At 49.2% G+C, this 20,598-nt stretch overlaps 1 protein-coding gene across 2 annotated transcripts in view; it reads left to right on the top strand.

The window, feature by feature from the left end:
- Nucleotides 1–20,598, top strand: part of FEZ1 (fasciculation and elongation protein zeta 1) — a 74,553-nt gene that overhangs the window by 51,388 nt on the left and 2,567 nt on the right. For both annotated transcript variants that reach the window (XM_070400249.1, XM_070400248.1), the window contains exons 4-8: nucleotides 8,325–8,411; nucleotides 10,520–10,688; nucleotides 14,238–14,509; nucleotides 15,569–15,649; nucleotides 17,025–17,100. In XM_070400249.1, the coding sequence (XP_070256350.1) occupies nucleotides 8,325–8,411; nucleotides 10,520–10,688; nucleotides 14,238–14,509; nucleotides 15,569–15,649; nucleotides 17,025–17,100 (685 nt within the window). The remainder of the gene's footprint in view (nucleotides 1–8,324; nucleotides 8,412–10,519; nucleotides 10,689–14,237; nucleotides 14,510–15,568; nucleotides 15,650–17,024; nucleotides 17,101–20,598) is intronic.

Here is a 20,598-nt window from a genome sequence, read left to right as displayed (position 1 = left end):
TAGGGCGCCTGTTCAGGTCTTTTGCCCATTTCCTTAGTGGTTTGTTTGTGCTCTTATTATTCAGCTATTAGAGTTCTCATGATAAAAGGTAAATGAGGCATATTAAATGTATGAGTTATTTTAGCAAAAATCAATTCAAATTGGGCAGGGGCAGGCCCGGAATGGTTAGGAGTATTCCACCAACATGAGCTAGAAAATAGGCCTTTTGAAGAGAAGAGGTGGGAGCAGAGGAAGGAAATTGTCTGATTGGCTAGAGCTTACTCAAGTGGTTGTACTGTTTGGGAAAGCCTAGTTGGTTGGTTGTGATTGGTTGCCCTTTGGCTTGGATCCCTAACCTTGAGGTATTAGAGGCTTAGGTTTAGGTGTGTTTAGTAGGCCACCAAGGCATGAAAGCCTCCTACATCCAATGGCCCCCTTGTTTAGTTAATTTAACACATATGTTCTAGATATGAGTCCTTTGTTAGATACTTTTTTTTGAATATTTTCTTCTTGTCTATGAATTGCCTTTTAACTTTATTAACATTCTCTTTTAAAGATCAAATGTTTCTTTTTTAAGTGTGATGAAGTCTAATTTATTGATTTTTCTCTTTTTATAGTTTGTGCTTCTTGTGTAGTATATCAGATATTGACACACCCAAGGTCATTAAGATTTTTTCTTAAGTTTTCTAGTTTTCGTGCCCTCAAAATTGCAATTTTTAGCTCCATATCCTCCATTTCTGTCATGTTTTTTTGTCTCCGCATCTTTTATGCTTTCTTGGTGCACCCCCTTGTGGTCTTTGTGCGCAGTCTTGTTCTAGTTAAGCCTTAATTGTTGTAGTTAATACTAGAGGGATTTGACCACCAGGCCGACTGGCTGTGAGAATTAGCTGTGTGGAAAACTTCTGTCCTCTGGGGAGGTGCTAATCTAGCCTTTGCCTGAGGCTATCCGGCAAATGGCTCTGCGCAGGGCTTGGGCGGGGCAGGATCAACAGGGTGGGGGGAGGGAGCAGCTATGGTTCTTAAGTTTTCTAGAAAATCTATAGTTTAGCTGTTATATGGCTAATGATCTATTTCAAGTTAGTTTTTGTATATGGTGGTAGGTTAAGGGTTATGGCTCATGTGTGTGTACATTACTGTCCATTGTTCCAGTCCACTGTTCATTGAAAACAGTATCCTTTCCCTATTAAATTATCTTAGCAACTCTACTGAAAATTAAGCGACCATTCAAGTGTGAACCTATTTCTGAAATTTCTATTCTGTTTCATTGATATCCGTATATCTTTACACATGAGTCATGCTGTATTCATTACTATAGCTCTATAATAAGTCTTGTCCTAAAATAGTATGTTTTCCAGCATTGCTCTTTTTTTTTCCAAAATTGTTTTGGCTATTTTAGGTCATTGTATTTTCATATAAAGTTGTGAGTCAGCTGATCAATTTTTCAAAAAAGCATGCTGGAAATTCAACTGTGATTGTATTAAATCTATAGATCTCTTTATAGATGTAGCTCAATTTATTATGTTAATATGGTGAATTACACTAATTGATTTTCAAATATTAAACTAACCTTTTAAAAAATATATATATATTATTGATTTTTTACAGAGAGGAAGAGAGAGGGATAGAGTTAGAAACATTGATCAGCTGCCTCTTGCACACCTCCTACTGGGGATGTGCCCGCAACCAAGGTACGTGCCCTTGGCCGGAATCGAACCTGGGACCTTTCAGTCCACAGGCTGACGCTCTATCCACTGAGCCAAACCGGTTAGGGATAAACTAACCTTTTTTTTTTTTTTTTAAAGGAAACCCTACTCATGATATATTATTCTTTTTAAATAATTGGGATTTGATTTGCTAATGTTTTAATTAAGGATTTTGCACCTATGTTCATGAGGAACCTTTTCTTTTTTTTTGGTAGTGTCATAAACTAATTTGGAAAATTTTCTTCCTCTATTTTCTGAAAGAGTTGTGTTAGATTGGTATTTTCTCTTCCTTAAATGTTTCATAGACTACGCTTTTGAAATCATCTGGACCCAGGAGTTTTCTCTGTGGAAGGTTTTTGATTGATTACAATTCAATTCTGTAATAGATATAGGGCTATTCAGATTTTCCATTTCTTTTTTAGTTGGTTTTGTTAAATTGTGTTTTAAAAGAAATTTGTTCGTTTACTCTGTCATTAAATATATTGATCACAAAGTTGTTTATGACATTTTCTTATTCTTTTAATGTCAGTAGGATCTGTAGTGATGTCCCCTTTTTATTACAGATATTGTTAATTTGTGTTTTCTATCTCCTCTCGCTCTCCCTCTCCCTCAGTCTATGTATGGATTTGTCACTTTTATTCATCTTTTTGGAGAACCACTCCCCCCGCCCCGTTATTTGTTCATTTTGTAGTTTGTAGATGTCTCCCCTTAACTTTATTATTCCCTTCCTTGTATTTACTAGGGGCTCACTTCACCCTTCATTATTTTAAGATTAGAGGCCCAGTGCACGAAATTCATGCACAGGTAGGGTCCCTAGGCCTAGCCGGCGATCAGAGCCAATCGGGGCCTTCCTTCCCCCGGCTGCCAGCTGCTGGCTGAGGCCTTCCTTCGTTCCACACCGCCTCCTGGTGGTCAGCGCACATCATAGCTAGCGGTCGAACTCCCAAGGGGACAATTTGCATATTAGCCTTTTATTGTATAGGACTATTATATAGGATTGTTATGAGGGGAGCTTTGACCATATTTTAAGCTTTTAAGAAAATAACTGTCTTAGTCCGTTTGGGCTGCTATAACAAAATATCACAAACTGGGTAGCTCGTACACAGCAGAAATCTATTTCTCACAGTTACAGAGGCTGGGCATCCAAGGTCAGGGTGCCAGCCTGGTCGGTCTGGGAAAGGCCCTCTTCAGCTCCTGTTAGTCATGTACACACACTGCCAGCTCCTGCCTGTGTCCTAAGGCTACAGGGGCTCAGGATGCCTTTTACATTTACCCACACATGTGCCATTTTTGGTATTCCTTACTCCTTCCTGTAGATCTGACTTTCCATCATTTCTGTTTAGGTCAAAACACTCTCTATAGTAATCCTTGGTAGTGTAAGTGAACAGGACTCAGATTCTCTCAGCTTTCATTCTCTTTGTGTTTTTCTCCTCCTTCAAGGATCACAGCCTTGCACTGCCTGTGTCCAGGGCCGGAAAACAATTGGCCCATAGATTCCGGACAGATGTAGAGTTGTGCATGGCAGGCGGGGTAAGTCCAGTGCTAGGCACCCTGTCATGGCGAGAAGAGGCCATCTCTTCTGTTTCCACTTTTCCCAATTCCTTTTATTTGAGTATTGGAGTTAAAAACGGATCTCCTGATTTTTTTCCTTCCCATTTTCTGTCTACTTTTTGTTGTTGTACTCTCTAGGTGATTTTTTTCCACCTTTCCAGCTCTTCTGCTGAACCTCCAAATTTGCTATTTATATGTTTAATTTCTAAGAGCTGTTTCCTGTTTCAGGGAAGCAATGTTTTCTTTTCTTTGTTTTAAAATATATTTTTATTGATTTCAGAGAGGAAGGGAAAGGGAGAGAGAGAGAGAAACATCAATGATGAGAGAGAATCATTGATTGGCTGCCTCCTGCACGCTCCCCACTGGTGATGGAGCCCACAACCCAGGCATGTGCCCTTGAGTGGAATCGAACCTGGGACCTTTCAGTCCACAAGCTGACGCTCTATCCACTGAGCCAAACCAGCCAGGGTGGGAAGCAATATTTTCTTGTTACCCCTCAGAGGGCAATGATGATAGGGAGGGATTTCTTCTGCCCTCTGTATTGCTGTTCCCCCCACCCCCCCAAATTATAAGAGAAAGTTTATTTAGAAAGTTATAAAGGTAGTAGAAGTGAGCCAGCTGGGCTGCATGGGCTCAGGAAACAAGTTACAGAGGCAGAAGAAGGGCCCTTGGAGCTTAGGAAAGAGAAAGGCAAAGGTAACACGCCTAAGGAGGGAGAAAGAAGAGGAAGGGAAAGTGCGGATGTGCTCCTGAGAGGGAGAGCACACTCTATATTGCCTTTTTTTTTTTTTAATTGATTTTTAGAGAGAGGGGAAGGGAGAGGGAGAGAGAAAGAGAAACATCGATGTGGGAGCAGAACGTTGATTGGCTGCCTCCTGCACACCATCCACCAGGGATTGAGCCCCAAACCCAGGCATGTGCCCTGACGGGGAATCGAACCAGCGACATTTTCCTGAACAGGACGATGCCCCACCAACTGAGCCACACCAATCAGGGCTCTGTTTTGCTTTCGATTTCCCCTTTCTGTATATTTCCTTTATGCCAGTGGTCGGCAAACTCATTAGTCAACAGAGCCAAATATCAACAGTACAACGATTGAAATTTCTTTTGAGAGCCAAATTTTTTAATTTGGGGGGATAGGGAGTTAGAAACATCAATGAGAGAGAAACATTGATCAGCTGCCTCCTGCACACCCCCTACTGGGGATGTGCCCGCAACCAAGGTACATGCCCTTGACCGGAATGGAACCTGGGACCCTTCAGTCTGCAGGCCGACGCTCTAGCCACTGAGCCAAACTGGTCAGGGCCTAACACATACTTTTATCCATATACATAAATACTTTCATTTTTCAAAAATCTTTCTCTTTCTGCACTAGTCCCCTTCTAGCCTTCCATCTCTGCACAGACAGTGTCCGGGCCACGGAAGGCGAGGAGTCTGGAAATGACACCTGTCAGGAAAGAGGCTTGTGGAGAAGTGACAGCAGCTATTGGAGCAGAAGAGAGTCCGGCAGGATTGAGAGACAGTGTGGGGCCGGGGGCCTAGAGAGAGCGAGGAGGGAGGAGAGAATTAGGAGGAGGGCAGGCCAGGGACAGGGTGGATGTGGTGAAAGCAGACAGAGGAGGGGGAAGCCACGTGTTGGAGAGAAAGGAGCCGGGCTTTCTGGGGAATACTCTGTGGGTGCTTCTCCTTTTATTTTATTTTATTTTTAGCGGCAGACTTCTGAGATCCGAGAAACTATGGTGAGTTCATAGTACTAGGAACTCACGGTTACTTTCACAGGCTTGTAATTGATTTTCAAATCTCTTTTAACCCAAGTCTGACAAATCAGATTATAGGCTTCGTGCCAGAGAGGGGAGAGGAGAGAGAGCTCTAAGAGGCATCCACGCCACTGCCTGTAACATTTGAGCACCAGAGGATCTGTAGCCAAAGGCTCCCTGCCTGCCCTCCGCCAGGGGCGCACGCACCCGGGGACCCCGGGAAGGGAGATGGCATGGTTGAAAGGTGCAGTATTATTTAGAAGGAAACCCACGAAAATCGGCCACCTTTCAGAATGGGAACCATCCATTTTAAAAAGACTTAATGTAAAAAAAAAATCTGGTTATAGAGTAACACTTGCTGTCAGATGCCTATAAAAAGTAATCCAGCCGAAACCGGTTTGGCTCAGTGGATAGAGCGTCGGTCTTCGGACTGAAGGGTCCCAGGTTCGATTCCGGTCAAGGGCAAGTACTTGGGTTGCAGGCACATCCCCAATGGGAGATGTGCAGGAGGCAGCTGATCGATGTTTCTCTCTCATTGATGTTTCTAACTCTCTATCTCTCTCCCTTCCTCTCCGTAAAAAATCAATAAAAAAATATATTTTAAAAAAACAACCACACTTGACTGTTTAAAAAAAAAAAAGTAATCCAAACAGAAAACCCCAAGCTCTGTTTTCCCTAGGAGCCCACTTCTACACAGGGCTTTCTGGCCCTAAATAAGGGAAGGCAGGGGTTGGTGGGTGGGAAGAGATCAACCAAAGAACCTGTATGCATATGTGCATAACCCATGGACACAGACAATAGTGTGGTGAAGGCCTAGGCCAGTGGTCAGCAAACTCATCCGCCAACAGAGCCAAATATCAACAGTACAACGATTGAAATTTCTTTTGAGAGCCAAATTTTTTAAACTTAAACTATATAGGTAGGTACATTGTTATTAACTTAATTAGGGTGCTCCTAAGCTGGCCTTTGCTAAAATCGTCCTCAATCTGATTGAGGTACGTTCGCTGAGGTCGACCCCTTCCAACTCTCCCATCCACACTCGTCTTGTCTACTTGTTTCGTCTACCTCCTTCCGTTCATCCTCTCTCTATGTCCAAACCATCTCCACATACCTTTCTCCATCCTCGACACTACATCTTCTTTCACTCCACAATGTTCCCTAAAATTAACTTAATAAACTTTACTTAACGTTTTAAGGCAACTTCGCACTGTACGAGCGCCCACACGTGGTATTTTGTGGAAGAGCCACACTCAAGGGGCCGACCACTGGCCTAGGGCAGCGGGGGGTGGGGGGATGTGAGTGGGGGGTGGAGGAGGGCTAGAAGGGGTCAATAGGGAGAAAAGGGAACATATGTAATACTTTCAACAAAAAAGATAAAAAAAAATTGTAGCATTTAAAAAAATAAATTCAACAAAGAAAAAAGAAAAAGAGAGAGTGTGGTTGGGAATAGCTGTGGCTCCGGGAGGTGTGTCCGCGTGGCGGGGAGCCGGGCCACCAGGTGGCTCCCACAGGTGGTGGACTTGGCAGGCACAGGAGCATCTGGGTTCCACGGCAGAAATAGATGTCACCATCTGGCGCACAGCCCCGCAGACAACCCCATTCCCTCCCGGTCCGACCCCTGAGCCAGGCTGCGCGCAGATGGCATTTAATATCCGCTTGATTGACTTTTTTCTGCCAATAGTCCTGGTTTTAAGCAAATGGAGACAGACGGTGTGTGTTTTGTTAGGGGTGTCTGCCAAGGTGGCGCCCAGTGAAGAGGGAACGGTTTCTAAGGACAGACTGCGTCTGGCAGGACTGCTGGGGCTGGAACCGGGGTGTTTCCTCTTAGAACGGGAAAGTATAACCCGGGAAAGAGGCCGATGGGCGTGCCAGCCCCTGGCGAGCAAGCAGAACTGGTTCCTGGATGGCAGGGCCTCTGCAGGAAGATCTCCTGAGGGCACTGCGCCAGCTCCTGTGTGACTGGCACGTCCGACTTCTGGGCAGAGGCCGCTGGTTCGGCGTTCAGTGGTTGATGTTCTGCAGGATGTGGGCATACATGGCAGACCGTGGCCATCTCGGATGCGGTCAGGAAAGCCCGTTAGGCTATGGCTACCTGTTGGACAGCAACATACCATCTCCATGGTTGTAAACGTTCAGAATCTTACATGGGATTGGGGGATTTTGGAGACGCAGGGCAGGTGATTGATGTTTTTTGTTGCTGGGTTTGCCTGTTAGTTCACGTGGTCAGGCTGTTCGGGGGCATGTCCCAGACGGATCCGTTACATCCTCCACCAGCTGTGACACCTGGATTCCCATAACGGGATGGAATTTCACCCGATCCTAAAAGCGTGACTGTTGGGACTAGAGAAGCCCATCTTTATTTTATTATTTCTTAAAATATTTTTTTTTTATTGATTTCAGAGAGAGGGAAAGGGAAAGAGAGACAGAAACATCAATGATGAGAGAGAAGCATTGATCCGCTGCCTCCTGCACGCCCCACAGTGGGGATTGAGCCCACAACCCGGGCATATGGCCTGACCAGGAATCGAACCGTGACCTCCTGGTTCATAGGTTGATGCTCAACCACCGAGCCACGCTGGCCGGGCGAGAAGCCTATCCTTTAAAATGCCTAATGAAGTAAATTCTGGAAACCAACTCCCTGGTCACAGCTCCTATCTACACGAGCAGGCCTTTGCTGCAGGCGTCGGTGGCAGCATCACTCACCTTGAGAAAGTTCCTGTTCACACAAGGACGACCCGTCTGTGGGTCAAAGAACAGCTGCTCCCCCTGAGTCAGAAGGTGCGGCCACGCATCCCTCCTTGTCTTTTTCTGACCGCCCGCGCTCAGTGACAGTGTGGCAGGGGCGCGTGGGAGAGGGACGGAACTCTGACGCCTCTGCAGACTCCCCTTTACCCAGTGGATTGCTGGAGTGGCCCCTCACGCAGTGTTCCCCGTTGTAGATACTAGAGCAGTGATTCCCAAAGTGGGCGCTACCGCCCCCTGGTGGGCGCTGCAGCGATCCAGGGGGGCGGTGATGGCCACAGGTGCATTTGTTTTAACTTTTTTTTGTATTACCTTTCTATTCTGAGTTCAATAAATAGTTTCATAATTTCAAACTTCAATGTTTCTAATTTACACCTTTCTTTACTATATTTTACGAAAAAGGTAGAAACATTAATACATGTATCTTTCTGTTTAATTGCTATTAAAATTTTTAAAAAATTAATTTCCAGGGGGCGCTGAGTAATATTTTTTTCTGGAAAGGGGGCGGTAGGCCAAATGAGTTTGGGAACCACTGTACTAGAGAGAATCCTCGCTCTGCTGATGGTCAATCAGAATTCCCTCCCCCCTTCAGATCCATGACAAAGAGGAGGAAGAGTTCAATGAGAAGAGTGAGCACGATTCTGGGATCAACGAGGAGCCTCTACTCACAGCAGATCAGGTACGAGCATCTCCCTCGGTTCTTGGGATATTTTTCTTTTTTAAAATTAATTAATTTCTATTTTTGTTGTTCTTGGAATTTAAGAAAATATATTTTTATTGATTTCAAAGAGGAAGGGAGAGGGAAAGAGAGACAGAAACATCAATAATGAGAGAGAATCATGGATCGGCTGCCTCCTGCACACCCCGCATCGGGGATTGAGCCCTTGACCCCGGCATGTGCCCTGACCGGGAATTGAACCGTGACCTCCTGGTTCATAGGTCGACGCCCATCCACTGAGCAACACCAGCCGGGCAGGAAATTTTTTTCTTTTTAATGGCGAAAACATTTAAGATAATATACTTGTCACATCCATTTAAGGCAGAAGAAAAATGTATGGTCTCGCGGTGACTGTGTTGATGACCTGGAGTGTCTTTCAGAAGGGACTTCATTTCTCCTTATGCCTCAGTTTACCCTCCTGCTGTAAACAGGAACATAACTCCAGACGCTTGGGTTGGGTGGGCTTCCTATTGGGTAACAGCCAAAGGCAGGCCCAGTGTTTACTGACTCTACTTCCTGCTAAAACTCTTATTTAATTCACGTGCTTGGAGTCCAGACACGGAAACCAGGGCCCCAAACACCTGTTCTTCCAAAAACGGAAGTGGTAGGTGAGGCTTTTGCGCGATGGCTATTTCTCTCCTATTTCACAGAACACAGAGGCTGCTGAGCCTTCTAAGAGGCGTCTTAGAGACACTTGTGTCTCTTTGTTTGTAAAAAAAGATAGTGCTTCACATTTGATTGCGTTGATTGCATTTTGGCTTTAATAATTTATTGCCGAAGGAGAATAATGTTGACTCTCTGGCTTCCTTAGTGAACCTTTCAGTCAACAAATACTTATGGGTGGTTGTTTTGAGCAGGCACCATGCACGTTTTTTTTCACAAAATAATTCAGAAAAAGCCCCAATGGGAGCCGTGGATGCCAGAAAGAGCTCTTCAGTAAAAGGAACTCTTTGGTGTCTGTGGCCAAAGGTGGGATATAAATAGGTAAGGATCAAGAGACTAAAGAGAACCAGATGGAAAACACAGGCGCTACCAGTTAATTCTTGTGAATTTTAGGAGAAATTCGATGCTAACCGCTCTGAGATAAAGAGAGACTCAGCTGTCCAGTGCTAAAGGGGCTCGTGTCATTGGGTTGCATCCTGTGAGTGGCGTTCAGTAGTCAGAGATGGGGTGTCCCCTGAATGAGAAGGTTGGGGACTAAACAGCCATTATTCTATAGGAGGGGACAGCACATCTTCTTATCTTTGGTCCAGCCTAACACGGAGACCCCAGCCCAGAGGCCTTGGAGCCGGAGCCTGTCACAGCATCGACAACAGACAGATGCAGAAATCAGGGCACTGTGGTGACCAGGCTCATCTGTGGGGTCCTTTCGGAAGTAGCCTTTGCTTATTCGCTTTCTTTCTGTGCAAACGATGAATGTGCAAAGTCGCTCACCCCATTCCTTTTGGCCGCCATCTACCATCACTCTCACTCCAGGAGCTGCCCCCTCCCCAGTCCAGATCAGAGCTGGGTTTCTCACCTCTTTTCTGCTCCCTACACCCTGCATATCCTTTCATTCCTTTAGGATCTTTATTTTTGCTTGTTGCCAGGCAGTTTTTGTTCCTGTGTAAAACCTGGAGAAATAGCCATTTCCTCCCATGTGAAAAAACCCTCCACATTTTGAATTGTGTTGTTGTTTTTCCCCCAGTCATAGGCACTGTGACAATGAATGGGCTGGGTTTCGTGTCAAAGTGGATGAAACATTTTCCTACTTAGACACTAAGTGCTCAGCCCATTGAAGTCAGGTTCCCTTCCAGGCAGCTCTGCTTCCTTCCCTGAAAGCGTCGTATTTCCAATAAAGCACTCAGCCGAACGCTGTTCTTGGGAGATGCTTTGCATTAAAGGAAGGAGCATGTCTAAGCCGTAGGTCGGGCCCGTTTTTATTATTATTTAATACGTATTAAGGAACAGCACCGCTTTAGGAATTTCACAGACAGCAAGTTAGACCTGTCCTTACCCGACCCAAATCCCAGCCAGAATGTCCCTCCAGCAGAGGACAAATCACTTAGCCTCCTGTCGGCCTTCCTCAGGTCATCGAGGAGATCGAGGAAATGATGCAGAACTCCCCGGACCCTGAGGAGGAGGAGGAGGCCCTGGAGGAGGAGGACGGGGCCGAAACTTCCTCCCAGGCGGACTCGGTGCTCCTGCAGGAGATGCAGGCCTTGACCCAGACCTTCAACAACAACTGGTCCTATGAAGGTGAGGGCCGGGGGCGGGCTCGCCCAGGAGGGACCCCCCCCGCCCCGGGCCAGGCGCTGGGCACGTGCCTCACTGCAGCTAATAGGACCTCGCATCCAGGGAGTTGGCAACTCCTTCTTACTGGGCATTGGGAGAGAAGGTAGCACTTTTTGGAAAACTAAAATGGTAAAACGGAGCAAAGAACATGACTTAATCAATGAGAACCACCTACAAAAGGTAATAATCATGACAGCTCATGTTTTTGGAGTGCTTCCTATGAGCTACCTTATTCTAGATGTTCTACGAATAATGTCATTTCATCCCACACCAACCGCAGGACTGAGCTGAGTGTTCTGAGAGGTTAAGCGACTTGGGCCACTGTTGCAGAAATATGATTAAAAACAAAACCTCCTTTGCAGCCGCTGAAGGGGCTGCAGAACCAGAAAGAAATCCCACTGTTGTCCAGAGCCCAGTGGATGCAATCCACTCCATTCATTACGCTCTGCAGTTTGGAGTCAGGTCATATATCCTCCTTGGTGATTACTCTTCTTTCTTTTCCATTGATATTTTTTCCATTGATTTTTAGAGAGAGTGAAAGAGAGCGGTGGAGGGGCAGAGAGAGAGAGAGAGAGAGAGAGAGAGAGAGAGACACTGATGTGTCACATTGATTGGTTGCCTCCCCATGCACCCTGACCGGGGCTGGAACCTGTGCCCTTGACTGGGAATTGAACCCGCGACCCTCGGTGCGTAGGCCGGCGCTCTAACCACTGAGCAACTTGGCCAGGGCGATGCTTACTTTCAGAGCAGTGACTCCCTGGTTCTATTTTTTTTTCCTCCTCTCCACTGCATTTTCCTCCCATCTTTTCCCTCCCATATCCTCCCTTCTCTCTCCTGCCTTTCTCTCTCTCTCTCTCTCTCTCTCTCTCTCTTTTTTTTTAAAAAAATTACATCTTTATTGTTCAGATTATTACAGTTGTTCCTCTTCCCCCCCCCCCCCCCAATAGCTCCCCTCCACCCGGTTCCCCCCCTGCCCTTTCCCTCCCTCACTGTCCTCATCCATAGGTGTACGATTTTTGTCCAGTCTCTTCCCGCATCCCCACACCCCTTTCCTCCCCAAGAATAGTCAGTCCACTCCCTTTCTATGCCCCTGATTCTATTACATTCACCTCTCACTCCCTGGTTCTTGAGGAAACATTCCTGAGTCCTGAGACTGGCAGGAGCTTTATTCGGCCATGAAAACGAGTGACATGCGTTTGAAAAGGACAGAGAAAGCAGTTCTGAAAGGAGAGGGAGGTAAGGGAGAGGGAGCGTCTCACCCTTATTTTCAACAGGAAGAACCAAGCCTCTTCTATTCCCCTTGCATTTCCCCTCACACCACATCCCAGCGGAAGGGCTGGAGCCAAACCCGAAGCCAGGCAGGTCAACTCCAGAGTCCACACTGTGTCTGTGTATCGTACTGATTCTCCGACACAGATCGGTAGTCACTAGGATTGTGCAAAGAAATGGGTGGATGAGGAAAGAAATGACAAGATGCAGCACAGCAAAGGCTAACCTGGGTATGAATTCCATCAGCCCGCAAGGAGGATGATGCTCCTGCCTGGGAGTAGACCCATGGGGTGGGGAGATGGGGACTCGGAAACAGAGAGAGAAGGTGGGTGGGTCTGGGTAGAAAGATCGGTCCAAACATGGGTTAGAATAGTGGTAAAAACGGAGGCGTGAGCTGAAGAACTGATGGGAAGCGAGCCTGGCTGTCGGGACAGAGGCAGGGCGTGACCGGCCGGAGGAATCTGTGCGGAGCGGAGTGATGGAGCGAACTTGGCTGTGGCGCTGCCCTCACAGCTGCCAGGTCAGGCCATTCCCAGCCGCACAAAGGCCCAAACACAGAGAGGCTCAGCCAGAGACTCGAGAAAGCAGCTGCAATGCAGAGTGAAATGGCAAAGGCAGAGGAGGAGGGCCGCTCTCGGAACAAGATAGAGGGGAAGTATCCGGGCAGAGCAGAAACGGAAAGGGGAGGGACATGGGTGCTGAGGCAGAAACAAGAGATGCCCTTAGAAAGGGGTCCATTGGCCATGAACCCATTTTAGATGAAGAAGCCTCAGGGGACAGGAATTCAAATAAAGTGACCTGGGTCTCATGATCTCGGGTCCCCTTCCCCTTTCCTGACGGTGGCAGACCACTCTCTCTCTTTTTTCTTTATTTCAAGAAAAACGATCTTAAATATAATAATGTTACATGCAATAAACATTAATATCTCAAGAAAAACAATTTTAAATATAATAATGTGAGATTCAATAAACACCAATTATTCAAGAAAAATTATCTTAAATATAATACTAGAGGCCCAGTGCACAAAATTCGTGCACTCGGGGTAGGGGTGTCCCTCAGCCCAGCCTGCACCCTCTTGCAATCTGGGAGCCCGCAGGGGATGTCCAACTGATGGCTTAGGCCCACACCCCACAGAGAGTGGTCCTAAGCCTGCATTTGTTCATCCTTAGTGCTGCTGCGGAGGTGAAAGAGGCTTCTGCCACTGCTGCTGTACTCGCCAGCCGTGAGCCCGGCTTCTGGCTGAGCGAAGCTCCCCCTGTGGGAACGCACTGACCACCAGGAGGCAGCTCCTGCGTGGAGCGTCTGCCCCCTGGTGGTCAGTCGGCATCATAGCGACCGGTCGTGTCACTGTTTGGTCAATTTGCATATTAGCCTTTTATTATATAGGATTACATGCAATAGCAGACCACTCTCCTCCCGCTCGCCAGGGTTCACTTTCCACTCTGAGTAGCCCGGCTTCCGCACACTTCCCCCACTTTTGAATGCAGGCACTGCCACACGGGACTGCAGGCGAGAGAGGGCCTCTACGTGTCCTGCTAATTTCGCTGTCGGCTTGATCAGCTCCTGGGAATCAGCACTACCTGTTATTGCTCTTCAGCCCCAATGCCAAAACCCCCTCTGTTTTTTTTTTTGTTGTTTAAAATATATTTTTTATTGATTTCAGAGAGGAAGGGAGAGGGAGAGAGAGAGATAGAAACATCAGTAATGAGAATTATTGATCAGCTGCCTCTTGCACATCCCAAACTGGGGATTGAGCCTGCAACCCGGGCATGTGCCCTGACCGGGAATCGAACCGGGACCTTCTGGTTCATAGATCGATGCACAACCACCGCACCGGGCTGGCCGGGCCTAAAACCTCCTCTTTATGCTCCCTCCCGCCCCACCCTTGACCCATTTCACTTGAGGAATAGTGTAGAAACAAGACAGTTTGGAAGACAGAACAAGGGATCAAGAAGCCACGTGTCTGTCCACACACTTTTTTGTGGGCAGAGTCCACTGGCTTCCTTGGGGGCTTTCTCCCCTTCCCCCTTTGCTTCCCCACGAGGGCTGTCTTTTCTGCAGACAGCACACTGGCCCCGCCCTTCCCGGCACACCCCGAAGTTGTGAAGGTCTCTCCTGGCCCTCTGCATGGTGGGAAGGGGTCTCCCCTCGAGGGGCCGTCCCACCTGAAGTGGCAGCGGCCCCGGAGCCTCTGCAGTGGCTCGGGCTCGGCTGCAGGTGTCACCTGTGGGCGTCTCCCTGCAGGACTGAGGCACATGTCTGGGTCGGAGCTGACCGAGCTGCTGGACCAGGTGGAGGGCGCCATCCGCGACTTCTCGGAGGAGCTGGTGCAGCAGCTGGCCCGCCGGGATGAGCTGGAGTTCGAGAAGGAAGTGAAGAACTCCTTCATCACGGTGCTCATCGAGGTGCAGAACAAGCAGAAGGAGCAGCGAGAGCTGATGAAGAAGAGGCGGAAAGAGAAAGGCCTGAGCCTGCAGAGCGGCCGCATGGAGAAGGGGAGCCAGATGCCCCTCAAGGTATGTGAGCGCCCAGCCAGAAGCCTGTGCGTCCCCCCTCGAACCCGGCACTTCAGGTCCCGGGACCAGCCCTGCAGCGGACAAGAACAGACTTCTGAGCAGTGGCTGATGGGACACAAACATCATCGAATATGTTCTCTTAGTCAAGACCTTGGGAAGTGGGGTGAGGGCATTTAGGGTTGAGAAGCGGAGCCCCAGGACTCTGGGCGCCGTCCTGACTCACCTTGCTAGGATGCGGTGGGTGTTTCAGGACCGAAATGGTGGTGCTTCATTGGTACACGGACAGGATCCTTCAGAGCAGAGGCTTAGCCAGGGAAGCTCAGCAGAATCCCCTGGGGAGGTTTTTCAGGAGCCTCTGCCTGCGCTCTGGCCACACCTGGGGCACTGGCCTCACTGTGTGCATTTGGAAAAAGCATCTCAGATAAGGGCAGCTGCTTGACATCTGCCCTTCTCTCTCTTTTTGAAAAAGTATATTTGATTTCAGAGATCAGGAGAGAGAGAGAGAGAGAGAGAGAGAGAGAGAGTCATTGATCGGCGGCCTCCTGCAGGCTCCCTACTGGGGATCGAGCCCGCAACCCAGGCATGTGTCCTGACCGGGAATCGAACCTTGACCTCCTGGTTCATAGGTCGATGCTCCACCACTGAGCTCTGCTGGCTGGGCATCTGCTCTTCACAATGACTGAGCATTTTGTTCTCTTCCCTACGATATCTGCATCATCGTCTGTCCAGGTTTTACTGTCCTGCTTCATTTTACACAGGAAGCAGTAGAGTAAAATGTGGAGTGCGTGGGGGGTTGTTACCCTGGGGAGAGGGGGTGACTCATTTAGGTAAGAGAGTCTTCCACGCTGTTTATCCTCCCAAAGCTCAGGTTTCCATTCTAGCCCGTCTTAGCCCAGGTCTTACACTTACTTTTAGTCCCAGCAGTCTGGGCAGTGACCTGGACAGTGTGGCAGCTCAGGGGTCCGGGCGGTTGAGAGAGGACACAAGGCCCTGGGGGGGGCGGGGCGGAGGGGGCCGTGGAGCGGGAAGCAGCTGCTCTTCTCGGTCTCCTCCCTGCAGCGCTTCAGCATGGAGGGCATCTCCAGCATCCTGCAGAGCAGCATCCGCCAGACCTTCGGCTCCTCGGGGACTGACAAGCAGGTACGGCTGTCTCCCTGGTCCCCGCTGTCCTCCCAGCAGAGCGGGGAGTGGGGGTTCAATAGGATGATCCCGGCACTCGGGCATGAGCGGTCCCCCGACTTGCTTCACTCTGGAGGAGGAGGCACGTGTCTTTGTAAAGGTGAACAGTTCCTTGAGCTCCAGGACGTGGAGAAAACTTAAAAGTCGACACTGCGCGTAGCCCTACAAGGCAGCTTGTTTTAAGAACAAAATGCGTGAAAGGGAAACGCATTTGATGATGGATGAGTCCACCACTCGGGTCGCCAGCGGACCAGCCCCCCCAGGTCCGCGCCTTTAGCCGCCCACTCTGCCTGTCGCCCGCGCTGTGGCATCTCCGGGTCGGTCACTGAGTCGGCTACTTGCCTGAGAAGCATTTCCGGTTCCTTGTAGACAGCGATCGAAATGTTTACTGCGGACCTGCTATGCGCTGAGCTCTGTTGCTAGGCCCCAGGTGCCAAGATGAGCAAGTCCTCCCCCTCCCACCCCCACCCCCACCCTCACGGCGTGTACCATCTGATAGAGATGCCGTGTGCAGACGGATGAGTGTGGAATAAGTGCACATACATTGTGTGTGTCTCACACATACTTGTAGCTGTGTCCCGTGTTAGAATTCTAGGACACGTTATGGGAAGAGATTTTGGGAACATCTAACTCAGTCCCCTCATTTCTCAGCGGTTAGAACTGAGGCCCAGAGAGATGAGGCAGGATTTCCCCAAGGCCACGCAGCTGGTGTGTGGGAGAGCCACCTGGCACAGCCACGACTGACACAGAAGCCTCTGGCTTTGGGTCTGGAGGTCTCACCCACTCTGACCGGGGCCCCCAGGGCCCTTCACCTCCTTCTGGCCCAGGCCCCGATACCCGACTGGGTTGTCCCCAAGATGATGTTGTTGTAGGAGCGCCTCACACCCAGCAGAGGGCGCAAATCCAACATTCAAGACGGAGGGTGTGGTTGAGGTTCTCTGGCCTGTCATTTGGACAAAAGAGAAGCCAGCCATTCATTCTCCAATTGCACTGCAAAGGGTAAGAAGATACAAGACCCTTGCTTTGCTCTCAGCCCCGATGAGAAACATCTCACCCGGACTTTTAAATTAAAAGCAGAGTTCCTACTCCCTGGAAAATGCCCAAGTTGGAACGGAGGGACATTTTTCCTGGGGGATACGGGCAAGCCTTAGCTTTAAAGAGACACTCCCCCAAAACAGAAGGTCCTGAGACACTGGTGTGTGAACCACACGGGTGCTGTGTTGGACTCGCCCTTTGACGGAGCGTGTTTCGTAGAGGAAAGCCCGTCCCCGCGCAGGTGGTCCCGCGTAGCTCACCCCAGAGGCCCGCGGCTCGAGCGCATGCGTTTGTCTCCTAGTATCTGAACACTGTCATCCCCTACGAGAGGAAGGCCTCGCCTCCGTCGGTGGAAGACCTGCAGATGCTGACCAACAGTGAGTAGCTCCCTTTCCCAGCCAGGTCAGCCGCTCGATGCCCTGATCCCTCCCTGTGGGTCACACCCTGGGTGCCTCGGGCCCGAGATGTCCCAGACGGGTGGGTGTCAGAGGCCAGACTGTGCTCCGTGTCACGGCCTCCCTGGCCCCAAAGCAGGGGTGAGATCGCAGTGCTCTGTGCTGATGCCCAGCCCGGTCTTGTCTCTCCCGGTGTCTGTAAGGGACCAGATTTGCCAGGAGAAGAAAGTGAGCTAGGGAACCAGGTTGGGAGGGGTGGAGGGGTGGGTGCATCGTGTGCAGGGACTGTCTGGGTCACCCGGCTGTCCTCAGGTTTTGCATCCTCTGCCTTGCCCGCCTGTCCACCCCGCTGGTCTGAACGTGTGCCCCCCCCCCCCCCCCCGGCCCCCAGCAGGGAGCGCAGTCCCTGGGACTGGCTATCTCTTTAAAGAGAAGCCACGTGTCTTGGGTGGGGTAAGGCTGACGGGAAAGAAGAGTGTGGTTTCCCTCCACTTTGGCTCTACTGTCAAAATAGTAATAAATATTCTGAGCTTAGGGAGGAATGAGTGTAAAAAAGAGCCGTTTGGAGGCAACACGTCTTTATGTCCATCTAACACGACAAGCCCCAAAGGGCCAGGGCGCGTGGTGTCGGCCATCCGTCAGCTTGATTCTTGTAGGAAGAGGATCCTCGGCTGAGATGTGACAGGCTCGGTGAGTCAGGAGTCCATCTCCCTGGCAACCGTGCGCTGCTTGAGTGACAGACTAGCAGGCTCCCCAGCCTGCAGCAGCGCTGCCCGGAGGGACCGGCCAGCCACAGGGCAACCTGCTACCCCAGGGGATGGGAAGAGGCGCTTCCTCTGTTCAGCGGAGGGCGACGGATGCCTGCTGGGCCCAGTGCTAAAGGGGACCGGCCGTTCTCATTTCTCTCAATTTGGAAAACCAAGGCAGGTTCTGGTAAACAGAAATCTCGCCGACATCAAGAGCTGCTGAGCCCTCGGGAATCCGGAATCGTAAATTCAAAAGGCATTGGCTTCCTCTAGGCTCCTTTTGAACTCCTTCATTTGCATAAATATGCACTAAGAATTTTTTTTTTAAAGGGAGCAGATAGAGATGAGCTGACATTTATAGGTGTTGTGTGTTCACAAGCAGTAAGCGTTTGGAAAATAAATCGGACAGATGATGAAGGCTGATCTGTGTAAGGAACTCTATCACGGTCCCAACAAAAGGAAGAGCTGTTCATTCATGCAGACCCATTGCCGATGCAGCGCGAAATCCTTTCATTCTGATTAAGAAGCTGTGGGTTAGTTTACATTTTCTAAGTTCACTTAGAAAGTTATCGCTCGAGTAGGCCGCTCATTTAGAATACGCTGGGAAAGTGAACAAAGGAAAAGAGACACTTCATTGTTCCCTTGGCTGTGGTTTCTATGTTGGTGTTTTTCAGCCATAATATTTAATGTCTTTTTCATGTAGTTGGGATTATGCTGGCTATAAAATTTTGCAGCACGATTTTAATCACGCCCGTTAACATTTGGTTAACATTTTTAAAATGGCTCTCTCTTCTATCATGTGGATATACATTCCAATATTTTATTCTTTTGAAAAGGAAAAAGCTACCATCTTTTCTGAATGCCAATTCTGTAGGTTACGAAAGCCCTTTTTAAAAATTTTTATGCCAAATCTTCGTATGGATTTACGAACAATATCTCCTCTTTACTCCCAAATGGGCCAAAGACCAGCTCTGAGGCCTGGGCACCCCATACATTTTGGGTTTTGGAAACCAACTTAGACCCATATCGACGGAGTGCACTTACTGTATTTTTACGGCTACCTTCTTGGTGCGGCGTCTAGTCTGCCCATGCTCAGTTGCAGAGCATTCCCATCCTATTCCGTGGAAGTGAGTACATGTCTACAAACACAGACGAAATAAAACAGAAGAAGCCAACACTGGCAGGGGCTCAGGCTCAGTCTCTTTCCCGATCTGGCCGCTGACTCCTGCCGCCGTCAGCTCCGTTCCGACCCACCCACTCCTGGTTTCTGGAATAAGTTGCGTGACCCGGACTTGAAACTAGGCAAGGAAACCCTCGGAGAGCAGGGACATGGAGATGGATGGGTGCCCCTGTTGTCAGGGCTGCCGCCTGACCTGGGATCAGTGCCGGCTGATCTTTATTCTTCTCTCCGTTCGCAAGAAGTAATACGTGCTCATTGGAAAAAGCCAGGCACTGTGGGCATATGACATAGAAAGGAGCTCCCCCCGTGGTCTCACTCCAGAGATGACCACTTTGAACAGTGTCATGCACTTTCTTCCAGATATTTCTGTGAGTACTAGCATTTATTTAAAAGTTAGTACATAATGTCCTGAGGCCTTCTCTCTTCACTGTTAAGGATGTCTGGTACATACAGATCTCTCTCCTTTTTCATAAAGACTACACGGGAGAGAGTTTATTGAAGGAATCGATTGGTGAAGGAATCTATTGGTAGACTCCCCCCCCCCCCCATTTCTTGGGACTATAAACAAGATCCAGCTACTTTCTTTTTTTTTTTTTTTAAATATATTTTATTGATTTTCTACAGAGAGGAAGGGAGAGAGAGAGCCAGAAACACCGATGAGAGAGAGAAACATCGATCAGCCGCCTCCTGCACATCCCCCAATGGGGATGTGCCCGCAACCCAGGCACATGCCCCCGACCGGAATCGAACCTGGGACCCTTCAGTCCGCAGGCCAACGCTCTATCCACTGAGCCAAACCAGTTTCGGCAATCCAGCTGCTTTCTTGAAGGGTTTCCTACAAAGCTGACTTCTACAATATGGATTATGAACATGAGAAGATGCTTTTGGCAGCGAGAACAGGTGCTAGCCCGGTGGGTCAGACTGGACCTGGGCTGGGCACTTGAGTTCTGTCTAGGAAAGAATTCAAACCCAGGACTCAAACCGTAAGAGAAAGTGTATGTAGAACGTCACAGAGGCAGAAGTGAGCTGTGGTGGAAGGGATGGGCTCAGGAAACAGGTTAGAGGCCAAAGAAGGGCCCCTGGAGCTCAGGAGGGAGGGGGGTGAAGGTGAGGCTCCTGGGGACAGAGGTGGAGGTGGGAAAGGTGTGTCAATGCCCGCCCCCCAGGCTGGCTCCTCTGCTCTAAGGGCAGGGATCTCAGGGGAGGGTCCCAATAGAATAGTCATCAGCTTCCCAGGTCTGTCCTGTCAGAGTCCTGGTCTCCACTGGTTGGCCGGTGCATCTGGTCCTTAGGTCAGCCCCTGCATTGCTCAGTCTGGTTTTGCTGCTTTTCTGGGCATGGAGCTGAAATACCGCTGAGGCCTAGCTGTGTCTGATGGTCAGAACCTCCTTGTCCTGCTGGCTCACTACTTCAGGGCTGTTCTCCGGCCCCTTGTTCGTTCCCCCTCTAAGGGGGTCTGACCCACATGACTAGCAACATGCCAGGGGAGGAAACTCAGGCGGGAGCCCCAACCCCATGAGCAGCGATAGGCTAGGGGGGAAAGGTCACCCTGAG

Source organism: Myotis yumanensis, unplaced genomic scaffold (genome assembly GCF_028538775.1).
Source record: "Myotis yumanensis isolate MYYU_CA2020_CCGP unplaced genomic scaffold, mMyoYum1.0.hap1 SCAF_19, whole genome shotgun sequence".
In the NCBI taxonomy this organism is placed as follows: Eukaryota; Metazoa; Chordata; class Mammalia; order Chiroptera; family Vespertilionidae; genus Myotis; species Myotis yumanensis.
The sequence above is the reverse complement of the archived record's forward strand: the minus strand, read 5'-3'. Positions and strand labels throughout refer to the sequence as shown.